This window comes from Sinocyclocheilus grahami, unplaced genomic scaffold (assembly GCF_001515645.1).
Source record: "Sinocyclocheilus grahami isolate Dianchi unplaced genomic scaffold, SAMN03320097.WGS_v1.1 scaffold69.1, whole genome shotgun sequence".
Taxonomy (NCBI): Eukaryota; Metazoa; Chordata; class Actinopteri; order Cypriniformes; family Cyprinidae; genus Sinocyclocheilus; species Sinocyclocheilus grahami.
Window position 1 is genome coordinate 872,099 of NW_015505248.1, and position 22,152 is coordinate 894,250.

Sequence of the window (22,152 nt, forward strand, 5' to 3'; positions counted from 1 at the left end):
GTGGGGGGGGGGGGGGGGGGGGGTGTCGGGACTAGCACCACGCTTCTATGATCACAGACCCAATGGTTCCACGGTGCCCTCCGCCCCCACCCGAGCCGCAGAGGCCAGATTATTGTAGAATCACAATTTCTTTGTTGCTATTTAATTCCCTCCATGACCGTGACTGTGTGCGACTTGTGGACCTTTGATACCTGGCCCCTAGCAACCATTTAGGGGAGCCCAATGGCCATAGCGACCACCCCCCACGTTCGAGGTCTCCTGTGAGCTTGTTCACCGAGGGCAGACTGGTAATCCCCAACCTTCGCTCTGGGGGAGACAAGGGGGGTCTTTCTTAGACACAGGCTCTTTAAGAGATAGTCCCGCAGAACCAAAGGCCAAGAGCCTGGTGGGCCTAAAGACAAACTCTTGCAGCCCCTCGGGCATCTGCATACCCATCATTTACCCCTTGCTGCTAAAATAACACGCTGGCAACAACTTGAACTGATGACAGTGCTGTCAATGGGGACAATCAATTAAATTACACAAAGCATTTGTTTGCAAAACATGCAATTTGCATCAGATATTTCTTTTTTAAGTGCTTTAGGAAACTGTGTAAACTCTGTTTGAGAGAGAGAGAGAGAGAGAGAGAGAGAGAGAGAGAGTCCGGAGTCTGCCTGGGACTCTCTACAAATGTCAAAGCGCAAAGTGAGAAAAACAAGCATCGTAAAAGAAGTCCTCACATCTGCGCTCTGATTTTAAAGCCAGTAATAGCACTGTTCCAAGTACAACAGCAAACACCCAGGATTCTTAAATTGTTAGGTCACAGGTTTTTTTTTTTTATGTGCCCCATGTTTTTTCTCCCATTTTAGAGAGAACCTGTGAAGATTACAGGATGGAGGATAACCATATAATCTTTTAAATTACTGCATCTGCATGGCAGGCGACCTTGTTCTTCCAGCGTCTGATCTGTTTGGGAACTTGCGGTGAGACTGTCCCTGCTCAAAACGTCATCTGATCACGGTCGGTTCGAGGGCTGCTAAGGAAGAATTTATCTTCGATTTAAACTCATAGTATAGGAGTCATTTAGCAGAGTGATGGCACGTGTTTTATTAAGGTCAGAAGGTGGAATGGACAGATTAATTAAGACATGAGAGCGACTGTCCCAGTGGAGTAATACATATACAGTGTGTCCACCATCATTCCCTCTCGAACGTGGTTCAAAGGCTGCCAAACAAAGGTGGTTTGCCTTCTCCTCCTTTAAGCAAGCAAAACTAAAAATTAAGTAACAATAAGTGGGGCCCTATCGTGGCTTTTTTCACAGCTCTTGCCGAAGGAGACGTCTAATGTTCAGACATGTGGAAGCTGAGAGGTCATTAACAGACATGTCAGGGGCAACTGTGATATTTGCAATCTGCTAAAGTGATCACATGAACAATGTAGCCACCAAATACAGACAGACAAAATAGAGGGAAAAAGCTTTATTTTCTACATCCTTTTAAAGCGTTCCTCAAAGAGTAACTGACCTCAACCTAATCCTCTTTGACCCCTGGACATGTTTAAGCTCAGGCAAAAACAGCACTCAGTACTTGCAATACTTAGCCACTCACCCATACAGAATTTGCAGTTTTTTCTGCACTGATTTTACTAGAAATCTGCAGAATATTTAAATGAATTTAAATATAGCAAAATACATTGGCAAAACGTAGTTATGAGTAACACACTCTCATTGGGACTTAAAAGTATGATGAAATTATATATAATAAACTTTAAATTAATTATAAATAAATATATATATATATATATAGTTTATAATTAAAAAAATTAAAATGTATTTATAATAAATTTATATACTCACATGAAATTATAAAAAGAAAAAAAGATTTACGTACACTGCATATCTATGGTCTTCTGCAATTGTGGCTTTATACAAAATATATTTATAGTCTATGTTTGTAGTCTACAGAAGTAAAAAAAAAAAAAAGCTTTTAAACTGCCTTGTTGCCAAAGGACTACCGACTAGTTAACTAACACGGTTAAATCTTCATATTTGTACAAAACTAACATACTTTCCAACGGCCCTAAAGACAGTTGCAATTAAAGGTCCTCCCTTTTTATGTTCTGATATTGCTTAGGAGTTTTTAAAATCCCTATTCTGCACTATAAAGAATGGCATGTGTTCATAATTAGTTGTGAGTTATGGTCTCAGGGCCATCAAGAAAAATGGTCTGGCCTCCCTAACAGTCCTCCATCTCTGTTTGACCATTTGGGCCACACACACACTTTATGAAAGGGAACTTTAATGAATTGATGGATTTTGAAAAAGGGCAATGCTGAGGACATTTCTTTGGGTGTTAGATCCACAGGAAAAGGTCATTTTGAGCTAACGCTCTTGTAAGGTTAAGTGTAGAGGGTAAACTGGCACAGGGAAGCTATGGGAAACAGTCAGTGCCCTGAAAAGATGTGAGACAGGTACATAAAGAGCCCTGCTGAGGTTTTCAGGGCCTAAAACAAACAGAAATCACATTGCGTTGTCTGCATGTCAGCCAATTTAGCCCACAGTCGAAATCACCACCAGCAAAGAGGAAAGGAAAAGAAAAAAAGAATGCCTTGGAACAGGACAATGGAGACTTTTAAATGTCACACGCGTTCTCTTAAAAACAATGAGATTGCAATTTGTATAACACAGCTCTTGGTAGGATCCAGGCATTTAACCCTTTTCTTTGAGAGAAAAAATTTCAAGAATTTCTGGGCAATTGTGAGATTCTTTGATGGCAAGAGCCCCATGAAAACTTAGGGGTCCTTTTAAAGCACCACTTGTGTGTCCCTGACTCTGGCTGATCACAGACTTTTCACTTTAAAGAGGAGAAAGACATTAAAGAAAGAGCATTATTGCCATGTCCAGGACAAAGTCCGAAATTCTGCAAAGCTGGAAATGTTTCCAATTTCTTTATAATGAAAGTTTAATTAAATGTTGGCACAAACAACAATGCATATTCAGGGTCTAAATTGGCCACATCAAATTGAGCCATTCTTTTTTCCCACCAATCATGAAACTGTCTTTTACATAATGTTTATAAAAAACTGGATGACATAATGGGCTTATTTACTCACATTTGAGTCTTAGATTAATTTTGCTCCCTCTGCATACTATCCGTATGGCAAATAAAAGTATCACAATTTTCAAGTAAATATTACCTAATAAATTTACATTAAAGCAATATTTACATCCATTTTGGCAAAAGAGTAAAACTTTGCTTTGGTGTCTGGGGATTGATTGCCTGTCTTCAGCCTGATGATTATATCAAGTATTTTTTCAAGTGCTTGACTTAAAAGACATGATAGAAAACAACATGCTACTAGAGTGCTGGCTAACAGTAGTGAAATGTCAATGCTCCTCATACTCGAACTCTTTTCTTTCCTTCCCTCATGATGCTGCAATTAGTTTAAGCAGCCGGTCAGCTGGTACTCTGAGACATGAGGGTCTGAGTGATCTTGGCCTGTACACGTCCTCTCTATTATTCCTCCATCCAGTCAACAGGCCCTGCTGAAAATACGGGTGATCTTTCAAGAATATGTTAAAGGTGGGGTAAGCGATTTCTGGTAGCCAATGTTGACATTTCAAATCACCAAAACAAACACGCCCTTACCCCAAAAGGGTCTTACCCCTATTCTGATAGCTCCGCACTGCTGTTGCGTTCTATTTATGACGTATTGACACAAATTTCAAATGATTTTCTACAGTCGCTTTGTCGCATCCAGTGTAGACAGACTTTAGCTGTTGGTGTAGACACGACGTTACTCACCTATCGAGAAGAAACAAAGCAACCTCGGCGTCCAATCGCAGGCCTTCCGCTCCTTGAGTTCTCTCCAGCGCTGGAAAGCTGATTCGATATTTACATGGGTCCTACTACTTGCCTTATCGTAAGGGTTCTTTTGTTCTGCAGACGGTTTCCTCTTTTGTTTTTTATAAGCCATCTCTATCTTTCTGTCATCGCTCGGCTCGGCTAATGTCCGTCCTGTGCACTGAGCGCTCTCTTCTGCATCATGAGTAGACACGCCCCTTACTGCTGATTGGCTACAAGTTTGTTTTAGTAATCAGCCCGACTCAGTTTTCTAAAGCGTTTTTGAAAAAATACATACCCCCAACTTTAAAATAAATGTCAGTGGCTCTTGCCAGTTGCACTTGAATTAGCCGGCTCAAAAAACATCAGAAATTCTCCCTCTCTTAGGTGATGTGGTGTTTCTGAAGATCCTTTACTAACCAGTGAATTACTTAAAACTGCAGTCCGCAAGTTTTGCCTCTTTGTCGCCATCTCTGTTTGAAAACCTGGAATTGCAGCTGTGTGAGGAATTATTTTCCTTGCATGGGTTGTGAGTCGGCACGGCTCCAGCGCGGATTAATCGAATGTTCTGAAGAGTATGTGTGGCAGTCAGTCACCGCACCGGTGTGGATATTTACTGTACTTCGCAATCACAGATTCTAGCCTACGTCTTGGAATTAGGTTTGTGACGGTGAGGAAATTTTCCCACCGGTTAATCGACGTGTGACAACACCGGTAATACCGGTATCACCGTGGGGGCGTGGCGTTCCCTGTTTTCCTTCGCTTTTAAATAGCTTGTAAAAGCGGCGTGCTCATTTTACTTTCACTTTTGAATTAGCGGCAGTTAGGCGTCAATTGCTTGAATGCAACAACAAAATACAACTTCAAACTCACTTTAGCGTATATATAAAACATAGAACTTTTATTAACAAAACAAATACACCATGCTATAGGGCAGGCTATGCCTAATATAAAATAACGAATAACTTACATAAAGTTTAAATAGGTATACAAAACTGGAAATAGGCTAAGTAAACATATAATATATAACCAAATAAATAAGAAACGTAGAACGTTTATTAGCAAAACGAATGTCAAATAAAATAAATAAATGACAAAAATCAGCAAACAATGTGGAACCAATTAAATAAGAAACGAATGTTTAACAAAAACTTCCAAAATCACCTTAGATAAACGGCAAAAGTCAACAGGCTTTTCAAAATCCAAAATATAGCCAAACAGGCGCGTTTGCATCTAGTTTCGAAACGAAATCATCCGCGATCGTCTTGTCTGTCTCACCTCACTCTTCTTGTCAGTCATCTCGACTCACTCTCCTCACTGGAGAAATTAAATCTGATCTGTGTGATGCGACTGTTGTTCGGCACGCTGCATTGAGCAGCCGCGTTCAGTTTTTAACTGTAGTGTCTGTTCTTTTACTGAACTAAATTATTTTTATTTCTATAAAAAAATCTAAACGACGGTGGGGGTCGGTGCCGCAGTGGGCAAGTGACGTAACCGGTGTTGTGGCTTAACAGCGGTATCATTGTCAACACCGTCTATCACGGCAAGCCTACTTGGAATATGACCCAAATAAGAATTTTCACCATATATTGCCATCTGAACAAGCAAGAAACAAGCCTGCCACCTTTGTTCTGACCAACTGAGGAAAAAACATTGCCATAAATCTCGCTACCAATGGTGATTAAATCTAAAGATTGGTTAGCTCATATCACATCAAACCGTTCAAATTACTATTATTGTTATACTTTATTCTCAAATGATTAATGTTAACAACATCAGCATTGGTGACTATGAGTATAGTGTGTATTAGCGTGTAGATTTAAATTTCTGCACAGTCTAATCTAATTGTCGTACTCTTTGAATTTCATATTCAGAAATTCTTTTAACCCAAAAAGCAAATTATGCTCCCTTCGAAATGGTTTTCTTTTAAATACAAATCTTTGTAATCCCAGGCTATCTGTAATCAGAAGCACATTTATAACGGGAATATAATTTAATTTCATTCACATGTGTTTCATAAACACATAATCCTTTACGGATTACAATCCGCCATCAAAATGATACATTTAATTATTCCAGCTGCTGTGAGAAAAGGCTATAAACGATCCGCCACCTGCAGGATCCTCACATGCGATAGCCTAGTAGCCGGGACAACTTCTTTATGTTTACAGACGTGACGCAATTATGCAGTACCATGCTCGAATTTCCCGCGAAAACCTACCCGTACCACTCAATATAGAAAAATTATTATAAGCTAACCGTTGTGAATCGGGCTAAAGTAAGGCGATAGTTTTGAACACTGGTTGGTTATGTACTTGGCTCAAATATTGATTTCATTTTTAACCAAAAAAAGTTACGGACTGCAGCTTTAATGATGCCAAATCCAGGTGTGAAAAACTTGTTGCCTCTTTCCCAAAAAGACTCATGGCTGTATTAGATCAAAAGGGTGCTTCTACTAAATACTGAGCAAAGGGTCTGAATACTTAGGACCATGTGATATTTCAGTTTTTCTTTTTTAATAAATCTGCAAAAATGTCAACAATTCTGTGTTTTTCTGTCAATATGGGGTGCTGTGTGTACATTAATGAGGGAAAAAAAATTAACTTAAATGATTTTAGCAAATGGCTGCAATATAACAAAGAGTGAAAAATTTAAGGGGGTCTGAATACTTTCCGTACCCACTGTATATAATAATTTAGCTATTCTTGTGCTGAACATAAAACCAATCTTGAGATTACAGAGCACCAGTCAACACTATTGTGGCAAACAGTTTGGATGTTTGTTCTAATTGAGGTAAATGTAACCGCTCTAATGTGTTTCACGTTTGTGCTGGTCGTCTAAGGGTTATGCTGGTGGCCTGTCTGGGAAATGTTAAAAAGGGAGACATAGGAACGAACACACGGACACACACACACACACACACACACACACACAGCCCCCATTCCCTGTCACCCCCCAGCCCCTCCACTCATCAGTCGGTTTCTCAGCCCCCTGTGACTGGTGGCTTTGTGCTCCTCACACAAGGTGCACCTGATTACTAGACGGGAACACATTATGGCAGGATACAACTGACCCTAGTGCAGCTACACAAAGACAGGAGGAAAGACAACACGACTCACTCCAGGACAGGTCACTGAACGCTCCTGAGACACTTAACACTCAGGTAATGCTCTCACTGTTAAAATGCACCTATTTTGCACATAAAACTAACCCAATAATGTGTGACAGAAATTTACTGAAACCTCTTTTCTCAAGCAAGTACAACTAAATGTAATCAAATATTACCTGAAGCTAGTATTAATAACAATCAATAATTGTATTCTTATTAAAATAAATTTAAATCAAAATTTAAATAATTGTTATTATTATTATTATTATTTTTAATTAATGTATAGTATATACACAAAGTTTGGGATCTAGATATTTAATGTTTTTGTTTTTAAGAAGAATTTTATGCTCAAGGTTAATAATATTTCACAGTGTAACTGTTTTTACTGTATTTTTGATCAAAGAAAAACAACAACTTTAAAAACAGTTATATTGTGAAATTTGATTACAGTTTTTTTGAATGATTTATCTTTTTATTTAGTAAGGATGCATTACATTTTTCAACAGTGAAAGGCATTTAGAATGTTACAAAAGATTTTTATTCAGCAAAGAATCCTTCAAAAATTAAACACTGATTTTCCACAAAAATATAAAGCACCATAATCGTTTTAAACATTGATAATATGAATTATTTCTTGAGCACCAAATCAGCATATTAGAATGATTTCTGAAGGATCATGAGACACTGAAGACTGGAGTAGTGACCGCTGAAAATTAAAATTACATTTTAAAATAATAGAAAAGATATTTTAAATTGTAATAATATAGTTATTACAGTTTAAATAAATGCAGCTTCGATAAGCACAAGGGACTTCTTTGAAAAAATCATGAAAAAAAAAAATCTCACCAAGCCCAAACTTCTTGACGATATATAACATTTCTGAAAAATGTCTGTGTTTTAAATCAAAGCAACAAAGACACTTGCCTATTCACTGACTGTCACACCTCTGTGTAACCTTAATTGGTTCCTAGTTTAACAGGGTTGTAGTAAGTCTAACTTGATTCAATGGCCTGATTACCTGTGCGTGCATCTGCATTCTGATAGCCGGCCAGCCCACGTGTCCATCAAGCTGACACTGGCTACCCGCGCTTCACAGATCAAACGCAGGCACATCGGTGGGTCACATTAATCTTGCCTCAACTTTTGTGTTCCGGTGTTCTATAGAACATGTGATTCCCAGGGAAATCTGTCTGGAATCTCCTCTACTCCTTCTCCGCAATTTTTCCCATCTCAAATGTCCTCGTCATTTGGTGCCGGAACTCACTGTCCTTTTTATTTACTTTCCTTAGACTGACAACATGCAAGTAGGCTGAATTCAACAGGTAAAGCTGGGGAATTACGGAAACCAGTCAGGTTGTATCAGGTTTAAGCCTGGCCTTTCATGAAAGGAATTTTTAAGTCAGCTTTGAACTTCCCAAAGAGAAAAGACTGAGTTGAAGGGATAATGGTGCAGCTTCCATCCTCATGATAAAGTTCTAAATTCACTTTGTGTAAAATTAACAGTTCAAATAGCAACACATCAGAATTCACACATTTTCTGAGCTTCATATGTGTACTAGGAACCACATTTAACTAAATGTTGCTAGCTATGAAAGCCTATGCATTAAAACATAATTAAGATCTAACTTAAAATCTAATGGTAATTTCCATAGGGAGCAGAAAACACACAAAAAAATGTAGGGCTATCAATTTACGCATTACACATAATTTCAAGTAATTATGTAAAATAATAACAATAATAATATTAATATTTTTTTAATTGGCACAGTGTCTTAAAATATGTAAAAACACAATTCCCTGACAAAACAAAGACGCAATACAACAACCAAAAATGGAAGAGATGGAACATGTTCCAGCGCCAGGTTCAATAGGACAAATAAACATTACAATAAATTAATTCTATAAAAAATACAAAAACATATGTAAATAGCCATGTAGAAAAAAAGAACCCATACCTTTCTGTGTCCCAGATTCGAAGAGGAGCAAAATTCTCACAGCAGGCTGTTCCTGTCACAAAGTTGCTGTAAAGATATAAAGATCTTTAGTAATGATTGCAAAATATATGCATTCACACATTTCAGCATTTTTAGGCATAATAATAACAATAATGTGTCAGCAATTTATACCAGATTTTGCAAAGGTTTATTCATATTAATTACAAAAGACTAATATGAATAACAATAATAATAATGTTATTAATATTATTAGTTTATATTTATTATTAAGAAACCTTTACAAAATCTGTGATTAAGAGCCTTCAGTGCTTTTCAGAACATTTGCTGAAATAATCTTTGCTCCAGCATTTAATGCTTTTAGCATTTAAATACTGAGCAGGTGACTTAACAGTGAAGTAATATTTTGGCTCCTGGAGAGAATACACACAGAGCATTAAAAACTCATTTTGAAAAGTGAATGGAGCGTAGCGAGGTGTAAAGAGTGGCTGAAGGGTATGTTGAGACAACGGATTTGATCACAGATGTGTTTTCGTTCACGAGACATCTAGGGGGGAAAAAGGAGGAACGTGGCGAAAAAAGATACAAAAACTCTCGGATGCCCCCTTTTTAGTTGGGTGACAGGTTGAAATTAGTTGAGCAGGTACAGGTGGGCGGGTGTGTGAGCGCAGTAGTTTTGACCTGCGTGATACAGTCAGGGATTAGAGCCCTCCTGGATCTCCTGCTCCCTGCATTGTGTTCGGAGGTGAGCTGAACAATAGGCCCTCACACTAGTGAACACACAAGAATGTGCCTGTTTTAGCACTCAGGTATTCCTACAATGCCCTGCTGGGATGGCCTCTTTCATTGACAGAATGCTTTCTCAGTCTCTGTGCCAACTATGTAAAGTGTTATATGGCGTCAACATGCCTCACAGCGAATGCTTACTGACGCACCACGCGAAAAGTGCATAAAACTACACAAATCACAAAGCATCTCCCTCTCTCACATACTTTCATACCTCTAGAGAAAACCTAGAGTAAGAGCAGGGGGTTCTTTGCCCTCCCACTAACATCAACCAAAGAAACGGGCTTCACAATGGAATACCAGTGTGGCCTCAAATTAACAACCAGCCCGTGTGAATAAGCTCTGTAGAGCCTGGTGTCCAACTCCAAACCCCCAGCACAAAAACAGAGAGGGACAGTGAACCTTCATCTCACACACATACACACACACACACACACACACACACACAACATATGCAGTGTCGGTTGGTTAAGGCCTGTTCACACCAACAATTATAAAGATATAGTTCTAAAATTGTTCTAAATTTAAATGGATAGATTCCACACCACAATTATAATGATAACTGCACAGAGGAACAATGTCATTGGAATCACTTTCTGAACGATTTTTCCACCTGATGAATGACAAAAACATTGACAGCCAATCAAAATCCATCCTGACTGATGACAAAACTGCAGTATGTGCTTCCAACAAACAGAACTTTATTGTGCGTTGGTGTGTGGACGCCAATACAGTTATCATTATAATTATAATATTTGATGTGAAATTTTTGCTTGCTTTCCGAGAAGAATTTGAATGGTTGGTGAGGTAAAAACAAAACAATTGACAGTAAAATTAGCACCACTCACACACATACACACACACACACACACACACACACACAACATATGCAGTGTCGGTTGGTTAAGGCCTGTTCACACCAACAATGATAAAGATATAGTTCTAAAATTGTTCTAAATTTAAATGGATAGCAGATTCCACACCACAATTATAATGATAACTGCACAGAGGAACAATGTCATTGGAATCACTTTCAGAACGATTTTTCCACCTGATGAATGACAAAAACATTGACAGCCAATCAAAATCCATCCTGACTGATGACAAAACTGCAGTATGTGCTTCCAACAAACAGAACTTTATTGTGCGTTGGTGTGTGGACGCCAATACAGTTATCATTATAATTATAATATTTGATGTGAAATTTTTGCTTGCTTTCCGAGAAGAATTTGAATGGTTGGTGAGGTAAAAACAAAACAATTGACAGTAAAATTAGCACCAAACAAAAACCCAACAAGTCGTTGAAGATATAACATGAAAACGCTGAGAAACTGAGATATGCGAGCAAAATGCAAAGCCATCTTTAAAAAAGGCAGAAAGAAAGAAAGAGAGCGCTAGTAAAGTTGAGGGAACATGCGTTCTCGTCTGTGATGGCTTCAGTTGGTCTGTTCATTGAGGGCCCAAGCGTATTGGCAAAGACAGCCATGGCAGCTGTCAACCCAGTTAGCGGTGCCCCATCAACCATATTCAGCTCGCCTGGCCAGTGCTGGCATTTTAATTACTGTTGGGTAAACTCTTTTGCCCCAATGAAGGCTGTGCGCCCTAATAGAATATGCAGGCTGCCTGACCTTTGAACCCGTGTGACACAAGATACAATAGGGGCAAGGCCAAAGCTCTCTCTTCCCAGCCCTTATTACTCTCTATTACTTCAATTACTTATCCCTCAGTGAGTCCAATTGTGAAAAAAATGCAAGGGAGGGAGAGAAAAGGAGAAAAATAGAACACCACAATTAAATACATTTTTGTCTCCCAGACAAGTTCTGATTGATCTGAAAGAGACTTCTAGTGATATTATAGCTGTAAAAGGTCAAAGCCTCTCTCTCGCCTAATGTGCCTCCACCTTCCCTCGACCTCATGCCCCCTCTAAACCGAAAGAGCATGGACAATCTCCCTCTAAAGCCCCCGGCCCACGTTGCCCACCCCGAACCCCAACTCCTCTGCCCCAAAAACCCAGCACGCCTCAGGATCATTAGAACATGTCAGGGGTTCACTGCCAACACAACCATTTTGGTAACCTAATCAGCTGACATCATTATTCGAGGAACTGTGCAGCATGAAATTAGTGCCGGGGTCACACAAACTTTAATTCAGCCCCTGCTGGGAGAGGAACTCCACAGTAACAACATTGTTAGGGCCAAACCAACACAAGCAACCACACGTATTGGGTCAAGACCACCGCAAGCGAAATGTGCTGAGTGTACCACAGAGATATAATAGAATGTTTTTAAAAGAGAAAACTAAAATACCCAATTTTGATTTGTACTTTTTTTTTGCTTGGTTATTTGTATGTGGAATGCAAACTACATGTACACTTTTGTTGAGTATGATTTTTTTTTTTAAAGTAAATTATAATTTTTGTATTACGGCTTCCACATAAATATTAAGCAGTACAACTGTAGTCAACATTGATAATAATAAGAAATGTTTCTTGAGCACCAAATCTGCACAATGAATAATTTCTTAAGGATGTGACACTGAAGACAGGTGTAATTGGCTTTTGAAAAATTCAGCTTCGTCATCACAGGAATAAATTACATTTGGAATTCTATTCAAATAGAAAACACTTATTTTAAACTGAAACAATATTTCAAAATATTACTGTTTTGGATCAAATAAATGCAGTCTTGGTGAGCATAAGAAACTTCTATCAAAAACAATAAAAAATCTTACCGAGCATAAACTTTTTGAAAAGTAGTTAAATATAAAGAAAAGTTCATATGACAAACATGACAATAACAACAGTAAAAACACTGACAATTTTCAGGATAAATTAATAAATAAAAAAATAAATAATAATAATATAGATAGATAGTGTACACAGCTTTACATCCAAGCAAAATGAGACACACCTACTAGAAAAACCAGGTCAAGTAGTCAAGCTGTTTTTTAAACATGTTAGCTGGTCCATGGTGGCCTACCAGCTCTAACCAGCTGGTTGTCCAGTAGGTCAACCACCTAAACCAGCTTGGTCCAAAAACAAAAAAACCTTGTTATTAAAACCATTTATAATCTAGTAAAAAGTGGTAACCTGCAACTGTAACCTTAAAGACTAATTTCTACTTGAATTAACCAATATAAATTTGTTTGTTGGCATAAAATAATGAATTTAAGTGGACTTAAATGATGTTAAATAATACTGACTAGCATAAAACCACTTAATTTAAATGTTACCATTTTTGGTAATAATTTTTTTCTATTGTCCTCTCTCAGCAATAGAGAGTAATTTTATCATATTGGTTCACACACACACACACACACACACACACACACAAAAAGAGGATACCATATATGAGAAAAGGTGTTGTAAAATCAAAACTTCAATTACTATTTATCTAAAAAGTAATAGAAAGAATGAACAAAAAAAAATCTATAATACTAAATTAAAAATATGACAGTTAAATTGTCATTAATTGTGCAATGATTATAATAAATGAGGAAAATATTTTAAACAGTGAAATAAATCTACTGACCCCAAACGCATCTCAGTCTCTCTTAAAGGCCCATGGGGAAAGACAGGGTTCAAAGGGAGTTTAACCCCCCATGATTTGGCCGTGCAGTGGATGTTGTTCATTTGTTATAGCTGACCCCTGGCTTTGTTCAAGGGGATGTTAGAGTTCTTTCATCTTAGTCCCTAAATATGTTTGAATTTAAAAGGGTTATGATGTTTTTATATTGGCTGGAGGAACACAATAGACGGGGTCTTTCTCTTTCCCTCTCTGTGTCGACCCTCCTGCCCCGTTCTCCAGCCCAGCTCCCCCAAAACCCCCTTCCGCCCCCCTGTTCAGCTCACACCCGAGTTCACAGACCTTTTGGCTTTCTGTTCATGTCCCCTGCATCTGAGGTCAGAGGAACATTCCATACACCACCTTTTGCTTAGCGGAGTGGAACAGCACCACATCAATTTAGACCAAAAAATACACACACACACAAAAAAAAAAGCCATGAGAAAGTCAGCAGCTAGTTTACGCAGACCTCATCACCTGCCACTAATTAAATGACACATTTATCAGGACATCAGATAAAAAATTACTAGGGAGCCATAAAAGAGTCTTAAAATTAAACAATTAGGAGCCCAATTTTGTTTACAAATTACAAAACAGTTAATAAACATAAACATGACAACCTGGTTTTAAAAAAAGTTAAATATTATGGCTCCAACATGCCATTTACCTTAAATTTTTAATGCATTTTGATACCAAGGATGTTAACTAGAACAATAACTATAAAGTTTTAATAAGCATTCTAATTCCACGATAATAGGAAAGTTCACACCACAGCTATAACCATAATGACAAAGAAGAACAAAGTTGCTGGAATCATTTTCAGAAGATTTTTTTTCCAGCTGATGAAGATAAAAACATTGGCAGCCAATCAGAATCCACTTGATTTCAAAGAGCTAATGTAGCATTTAATGTAGCAGATGACAAAAATGCAGCACGTACTATATTGTATAGTAACAGAATGTTATGGTTCATTGGTGTAGAAGCTAATATAATTATCTTTATAATTATTGTCCTTGGTGTGAACAGGCTTCTGCTCTAAAACAAAGATTACCTCACTATGCTATTGAATGGCCAATATTTTGCTGTGACAATGTATCTCTAATCACAAATAATGGTTCTTGTTTAATTAGAATATTAAACAGACATAACCATAAAATTACTCACTGGGAATCAGTTGTGAACCTAATAGCGGCTCTAAACAATCTAATTCAAATTGCGAACTCGAGTTTGAAACTGTGAATCTTTTTGACTGATCATTAAAAAAAAAAAAATATTTGAGTAATTTGTTCATGAATTGCACATCACGGCTCCCACTGTTTTCCATACAGCAGAAAGATTATATGAGGAGATACCTGACGATACCGAAAGCTTTATTACCGAACTGATACCGCTTTATTTACCCGACTTTCCATCCAAGCAGATTTTAAATTATTGTCACATATTTGTCACATTTCTTACCGTTTCGGTCACAGTCTTAAGCTCCATTTATAATGCCCTGGATCTGCACCACTTGTGCTAGTACTGTTATCTCCATTTGGAAATAAAATTTTTTTTTTCTCCTTTCTTGGAACTACAGGCTGCTTAGCAAAATGCTGACCCATTCTGACATAAAACAGATTTGACACAGATTTAAAATTTTCATTGTCAACAAATGCTATTTTAAGTTAAATATGATCTCTTTTAGTATTGTGACAATGTATCAGAACTTTTATGTCAACGGTCTTAACTCTGTCTGGCTAAGAAAGACACAAACAGTCGTGCATTACACCACAGCCACAGAGTAGAACTCCCCAGCTAACTTCTGAGCAAAAATGCTTTTTAGCGAATAACAAAAGTTTCCATCTCAAATGCCCCTGGGGAACACCTGTATGTGGCATGTGTGTAATGATCTGCTTGTGCAAAGCCTGCATAGAAGGGGCATATTGACTGCAATTATTCAGGACACCACCTGCAGTCAGAGGCTATAGCTCCCATGCTGTGCTTTCAGTAGTTAGCGCCCTGTATTTAACGTGTGGGAATGCACATTCTGTCCGTTATCGCTTTATTGTTGCAGACTCTTTCTTTTCCCCTTTTTTAACTAATTGAATTCTTGACTCCTAAGACACGGCTCGCCGTCCCAGCCTTAAGAGAGAGAGAGAGATGAGAAGCAAAATGAATGACATGAATTTCACTATTTTTTTCTCCTTCTCTCTCTCCGCTTGAATGAGGTGGAGCAAAGGGGGTGAAATTGGGGCGGGGTGAGCTTAGGGTGGTATAGAGGAGTACGTCTCGATGTACTTTCATACTGAGGGTCATAGGTCACGCTCCCTCCGTTTGCCAGAGAGTACCGTTTTGGGGGCGGTTTATCCAACAATCATTTTCTCTGGAAAATTTCAAAGGCAGTACCCCTGCAACATCTTTGTAGTTGTGCTTGACCAACTCTAAACAAAACAGGCCTTCCCAAAAAGAAGCCTTTCTCACTTCTCCTCGGGGTTGCTTCTCTTTTTGACACTTGCACCCTGTCCCTTTTCATCCTCCCTGCCTGGTCGCTGTGGGCTCATTGCGACTACTGAGGTAGTGTGTACTGTGCTCTTTGAGGCAGTTAGAGAGAAGGAGCACTTCTGTCCATCGTGACATGGCCTATCCCATCATAACATACAAGAAGCACAAAATTATCAATATCTGCTATCCGTGTTTAGATTCCCTGCATAACACATTGATTAGCCATGTTTAAAAACTCCCTAGGTGATGAACAGACACAAATTTATACACAATTTGTATTAGCCAATGAGGAAAAGCTCATTTGATCATCCAAGTGAGGCCACTTCATCTAAACTATAATTAAACAATGTCCAAAAAGCTAAACGAACATAATTCTCTCAAGATCTGCGAGAGAGATGTGCATGTGGTATTAACAAGACCAAATTACACATTTCAGGCTAACAATTACACATAGTTTCTACATTCCCTGCAAGTGAAGTGCTGACATCAAGCTAAAAACAGGCAAACCCAAACCCCCGTTTATATCAAACAAGCTTAATGAACTAACTGACAGACTCTGTGCTGCATGTGTGTGTTCGATAAATGCAAGAGGAAGAGTAGCCGACGTACCTTACATATACTCTGGCTAGAGTTACCCAGGCCTGGATGGATTCTTCCAGACTCAAGTCCCATCTTGTCCGTTAAAATCGGTCATGTCTGACACTACAGGAAACTATTTATCACAAGAGGCGCTTCCTACTAATTCTACATCTAGTGGTAAAAAGGGAACGACAAAGACCTTTAAATGGGATGGGTCAGAACAGACACAAGGAGTGAAGAATGGCATGTCTGAAGGATATTAGATATTCAATGTCCAGTCCCTGCAATATTTAGGTGAAATTGTTTAATAAAAATACATTAAAACTGTAATAAAATAATATAATGAGTCAAATATTACAATAAAAAATGGGGTCAGTAGGATTTTTTAAATGTTTTTGAAAGTCTATTATGTTCACCAAGGCTACATTAACTTGGTTAAACATAGTAATATTGTGAAATATTATAACAATTTTGAATAACTGTTTTCTATTTTTTTTATATAGTTCAAAATGTAATAGTTAATATTGCTTAATAACTGTTTAATATTTTTGTGGAAACAATGATTCATTTTTAAGGATTCTTGGATGAATAGAAAATTCAAAAGAACAGCATTTACTTGAAATAGAAATATTTTGTAAAATAATAAATGTCTTTACTGTCACGACTGATCAATTTACTGCAGAAAAAAGGCATTCATTTCTTTCAATCTTTCTGACCCCAAACCTTTTAACGGTAGTAATAATTTTGAACAGTAAAATAATTTCTTGAAAGACAATTAGTTGATCATGTCATTAAGCAATGAAATTTGTAAGGAAAAGTAATTTATTTGCCATTGTATTGCCTTCATCCATTTCACCCAGATTTCACATGTAAATATGAACATGGGAGTATCTCTGGTGGAATAAAATTTCATTTTTTTCTAATAATCCATAACGCCGCAAATGTTAAGAGCTAAGAAGTCTACAGTACATATGGTGGTTTTGAAAGAGAGCATGCAGGTTAATTGCCATGTAAACTGTCAACCAATTTTAGCTCCAATTACAGCAACTGAAAGTGGAGTAAAAAAACAAAACAACAACAACAAAAAAAAAGAGTAGCTTTCTCCTCTGAGAGCCACATTACCAACTGAACAAGTCATTCCAGGTCCTAAAACAGTGTCCTCAAGAAGAAATGTAAGATAATCAGAGGCCAATAGTAGTAATCAGGGCCCTTCCTTGCAGAGGAGCAGATTAATCAACATTTGGGGTGAGAGTCTGAAGTCTGACATGGCAGACAAAGACTAGACTGAGATGGGGGAATGGAGGGGGGAGGGGGGAGGGGGGTGAGTCAGTCAAGCTCACGGGTTACAGATCAAGAATCAGGAATCATTTGGGCTGCTGTGAATACCATTTTTTTCCCCCTTCAACATGGCCGCTTCTGTCTCTTTGATATGAGATTGTAAATGGAAGAACAGAAGAGCAACCCACTGGAGTGAAATGAGAACAATGCAGGGAGCCAGGGTGCCCATTACCTTTGCGATGGGAGAGGGGCCTTTTTTTGGAGCGGTCTCACAGTTAAGGATGGGACCGCTAGCCATATGACACCATTTAGGGAATTTCAGAGCTAGCGTTCACATTGCAACATCAGCTGTGAAAGTCATGCAGTCACCGTGGAGTTCTTCAAAGCTGTACAGGGCCGGTCCTGTCCACCGCTTGCACACATTACGCTCTGATATAACTAGTGAAAAACCTGAGAAAATGGTCCAATATGAAATGAATAAAATGCAGAGAAAAACCCAGGTGCCTAAATTTGTAAAAAGCAATCTCAGAAATAGGACAAGGGCCACTGGATATGGTTAGGATCAGTGCCTGCAAAAAGATAGACGACAGTCAGCCTTGGCATTTTGCTCCGGCCAGAATATCCCACTAACAGACCTTCAGATAACGTTCCTTGGAAAAAAAAACTACAGCAAAAGGGAGGGAGGGTTACGGAACAGACGAGAAGGGAGGTTAAAAAAAGAAATAAATACAAATCAGAGCATGAGCAAATAGTGGCGGGAAAAAAAGAGAGAAGGGCTATATTTTCTTACATGGTTCTTTTGTTTTATACACAAGTGTGATTCTGCATTGGGTTGGAACAATGCAGCTCCTAACACCCGAGTGTCAGAGGCGACCATACGCACACTCTTTCGACATCTTTCTCATTTCTTTGTCCCTCACCCCTTCTCTCGGACCCATTGCTCACTGCAGCGTCTCCTCTCTTGCTCCTTGTCCTTTAGATACTTCAAGCGTGAAGCTGGAACAATTACATTTGCAAAACAAGGGCTTCCCATCTATTCCTTCAGGTTTCCAAATTAAAACACACTGTGCAATCGCTATTTTGAAACCCTCTCCATCTACGGTTTCAGCTCCTGACTGTTGTAGGAGTAAAATCAGAACACACTCTCAATTAGAGGACATGTGCTCCTTTTTTTAATTGGTGCAGCTCGAACATAGGAGACAGATAATCTGGAGAGGAAATGACACTTTTAACAAAACTAAGCAGGCCCAAAAATATCAGTTTTACTAAGTTATTCAAAATCCATTAATGGAAGTGGAAATTCTTTCTTACAATGGGTTTGTGCTTCCAGAACCACAGAGAAATACGTTTTAAATGTCTGATTATATGTTAGTTCAGAGATTCATAGTGCTGAAAAGTTCAGAATAAATAAATATTTATATTATATTAAATCTTAAAAGTTTTAAGTTATAAAATATGAAAAAAGCAAAATAAATACTGTAATAAATAATTACATTTTTACATTTTCATGTTTCATGTTTTTGAAAGAAGTCTCTTATGCTCACCAAGACTGCATCTATTTGACTAAAATACAGCAAAAACTGTAATATTGTGAATTTTTTACAAAATTGTGATGGCAGACTTTTCATTACTCCAGCCTTTAGTGTCACATGATTATTACACATTGGTTATTATTATCAATGTTGAAAAATGGTTGTGCTGCTTAATATTACTGTGGGAAACAATTTTTTTTTGTTCAGGATTCATTGACAAATAGAAAGTTCCAGGGAACAGCATTTATCTGAAATAGGAATCTTTTGTAACATTATAAATGTCTTTACTATCACTGTTGGTCAATTTACTGCATCCTTGCTAAATACAAACATTAATGTCTTATGAATGGTAGCGTATTTGCAAGACATTCACAATCCTTTTAATTTTTACAGTATAAATAAATCTAAGTCTATATAAGTCTATATTTTTTAGGAATGGGTTCGGTGCAAAGGCATCAAACAGTATGAAAACCCCAGGTTTAGTTGATGCCTTTATTTCAAATCAGTTTCATCAACTTCTCCCACTGTCAATGTGTGAAGTTTGGTCCATTATCTGGGTCCAGCGATCGGTTTCAGAGGCCTGCTATTTCAGCCATCAAATTGGAGAATTAATGATGTGGATAATCGTCTCTTTTTTTAAAATCTAAATTCTTCGCTGTGGAGACGGGGCTGCGGGGATTAATGACTCGGCTGAGTGACTAAAACTGTGTTGAACCATTGCATCTGCTCAAGTAGCAGTGGCTTTCTTCCGCTACACGCTGGCCTTGTCGTGACAAAAGATGAGAACGTGTCCTTTAGTGTCTCTCGGTGCACAGTGTTTCCATTCTTCCAGCAGTGCTGTGAAGGTGCGTTTGACGGGCCAGGGGAAGGTGGAGGCTCTGCGCTAGTGTTACAGCTTCATGTGCCTGCGTGTCATTAAACGTGTGGGAGTATACATGGCCGAGCAATCAAAGGCAGCAGGAGCAAAGGCAACCCCGCTTCACCATAATATCCTGCACGGTTTTTTCCTCTCTCTCCCTCTTCGCCTGTCTCACTCCATCCCACACTTGTTTAAACAGCTCATCACATCGGGAAACTTCCCAGATGTATTTAGGGAGAAACGGTTAACCAGTTGTAGACTGAAACAGCTTTCTAAAGTTCAAAAGCCTGTAACGATTTATCAACTGAATGGTTCAACACATTTCTGTGTTTAAAAAGTCAAGAAACACAAAGAAACATTCAATGATGTATCGTCACTGTCCTGGTGAGAGTTAAGAAGCGGGAAAAACATTCTAGGTTACATTTGAGAATTATAGAACCACAAAATGGGTCTTTTTTCACACCATAAGAGGGCAAAATTCTGCTTTCTAAGCCTTTAGGGGCCGGGACCACATTCTTCTCCATCTGCATTTCAGAGGTGTGAACTAATTTACTTCAAAGCAATGGCATGGCAATAAATTGAAGAGTATGTATTAAAAAAGGGTCTGGCCACCTGCTTTGGGTTGCCCTGTCTATGACCACTTCACCTCACGAGCCGTAACGATGTCACCCCCACCTCGCTCTTTTAAACCCACTGATACATTCATTATTTGAAAGATCTCAAATTCTCTTTGATGAAAGCTAAGGTTGATGTTCAGGTCTGTTGGTGATTCATATAGTGAGAAGAACAGAGGAAATCAGTAAGTATGAAGTAAGTGGCAGAATCAAACACACACTGTCTAACTAACGAGACGGCCTAAAAACTGGAAGAGCATCACGGATACAGTAGAAGGAAATACACTGTTCAAAGATCTGAATCTGCTAGGGAAAATGCTTCTATTTTGCACAACAATTTGACAGAAAAGTTTAACTGAACTATCAACATTTAGCATTTTGAAAATCTGTATCTGATGGCTGTATTTGACCTAGAAATTGTGCGGAAGAATATCTATCTCCTATTTCTGTGTTCATCAATGTTTCTTGATTGAAATTATTCAATTTTTTTCTGTTTATTTCCAGGTTTAAATTAGATTTTGAATCCCAGATTTTAAATTGGGTCTCAGGCCACTGTATATTTGCTGTCACAGAATAATTGACATGTCGTTCCAAACCTGTATGACTTTCTTCTGTGGAACATAAAAGAAGAAATTTTGAGAAATGCCTGTTTGGTTACCAAGAGTTTGTGTTCCACAGAAGAAAGTAAGTCATTCAAGTTTGGAACGACATGACTTTATCTAATATCCAAAATCAGGGACTGACAGCACTTAATTAATCAAACACTGGAAGAAAGGTCTTTGGTAGACTATATTCTAAACCTTACTAAGACTCTTAACCACAAAGACTAGACAAATCTCATGGCACAACTGAATCATGAGTACAGACTTACCATAGAGATGGACTGATGGCCACCGACCACACTCTGTCATATGTGGGGATTGTATGTAAGCACTGTCCAAATCGATCAGGAGTCAGAGCCCAAATCTAAAATGAAATTACAAACAGTACAAAAATCACAAGTCATTTAGATATTAACTAACACTTCCGTATGCTTTAAAAAAAAAAGAAATTAATAATTTTTTCCAGAAAAGATTCATTAAACTGATCAAAAGTTACAGTTTTACTTTGTTACAAAAAAGTACATTTCAAATAAATATATAGTTCAGTCATGAAACTCTAGATGGCGCAGGCTGACGGGGTGTTAACATAACTGATGATATAAGCTGATGATAACTTGGCATAAGCTGATTGGTTCATGCTGCATATACAGCCAATGAGCTTACTGCCTTGCATTTATATGGCTGGCTAGCATTCACTTGAGATTCCTGCAGCGCGCTTTCAGAGTTCTCTGAAACCCTCCACCTTCCCCAGCTCCACCTGTATAGATCTGCTACGGGGGTTATTTTATATGCTATTTGTGCAGCAGCAGTATGTCTTAAATACTCATGGCACCGTATCGCCATATGCATTGGCAGTAGCAAGTTCCTGTACTCGCTTGCAGCAGCAGCAGCAATAATCTACAACTACAGCAATAACCAACAGCAGCAGCAATTCAGCAGCAGCGTAGCAGATCTGTTCCGCCAAGACCAAATACAT

At 38.2% G+C, this 22,152-nt stretch overlaps 1 protein-coding gene across 1 annotated transcript in view; it reads right to left on the minus strand.

Moving 5' to 3' along the window:
- The window catches only part of LOC107585327 (F-box/WD repeat-containing protein 4-like), a 34,922-nt gene that overhangs the window by 5,501 nt on the left and 7,269 nt on the right, over nt 1-22,152 (minus strand). The window contains exons 5-6 of the mRNA XM_016272323.1: nt 21,446-21,540; nt 8,886-8,951 (exon numbers count right to left, since the gene is read on the minus strand). Of these exons, the coding sequence (XP_016127809.1) occupies nt 8,886-8,951; nt 21,446-21,540 (161 nt within the window). The remainder of the gene's footprint in view (nt 1-8,885; nt 8,952-21,445; nt 21,541-22,152) is intronic.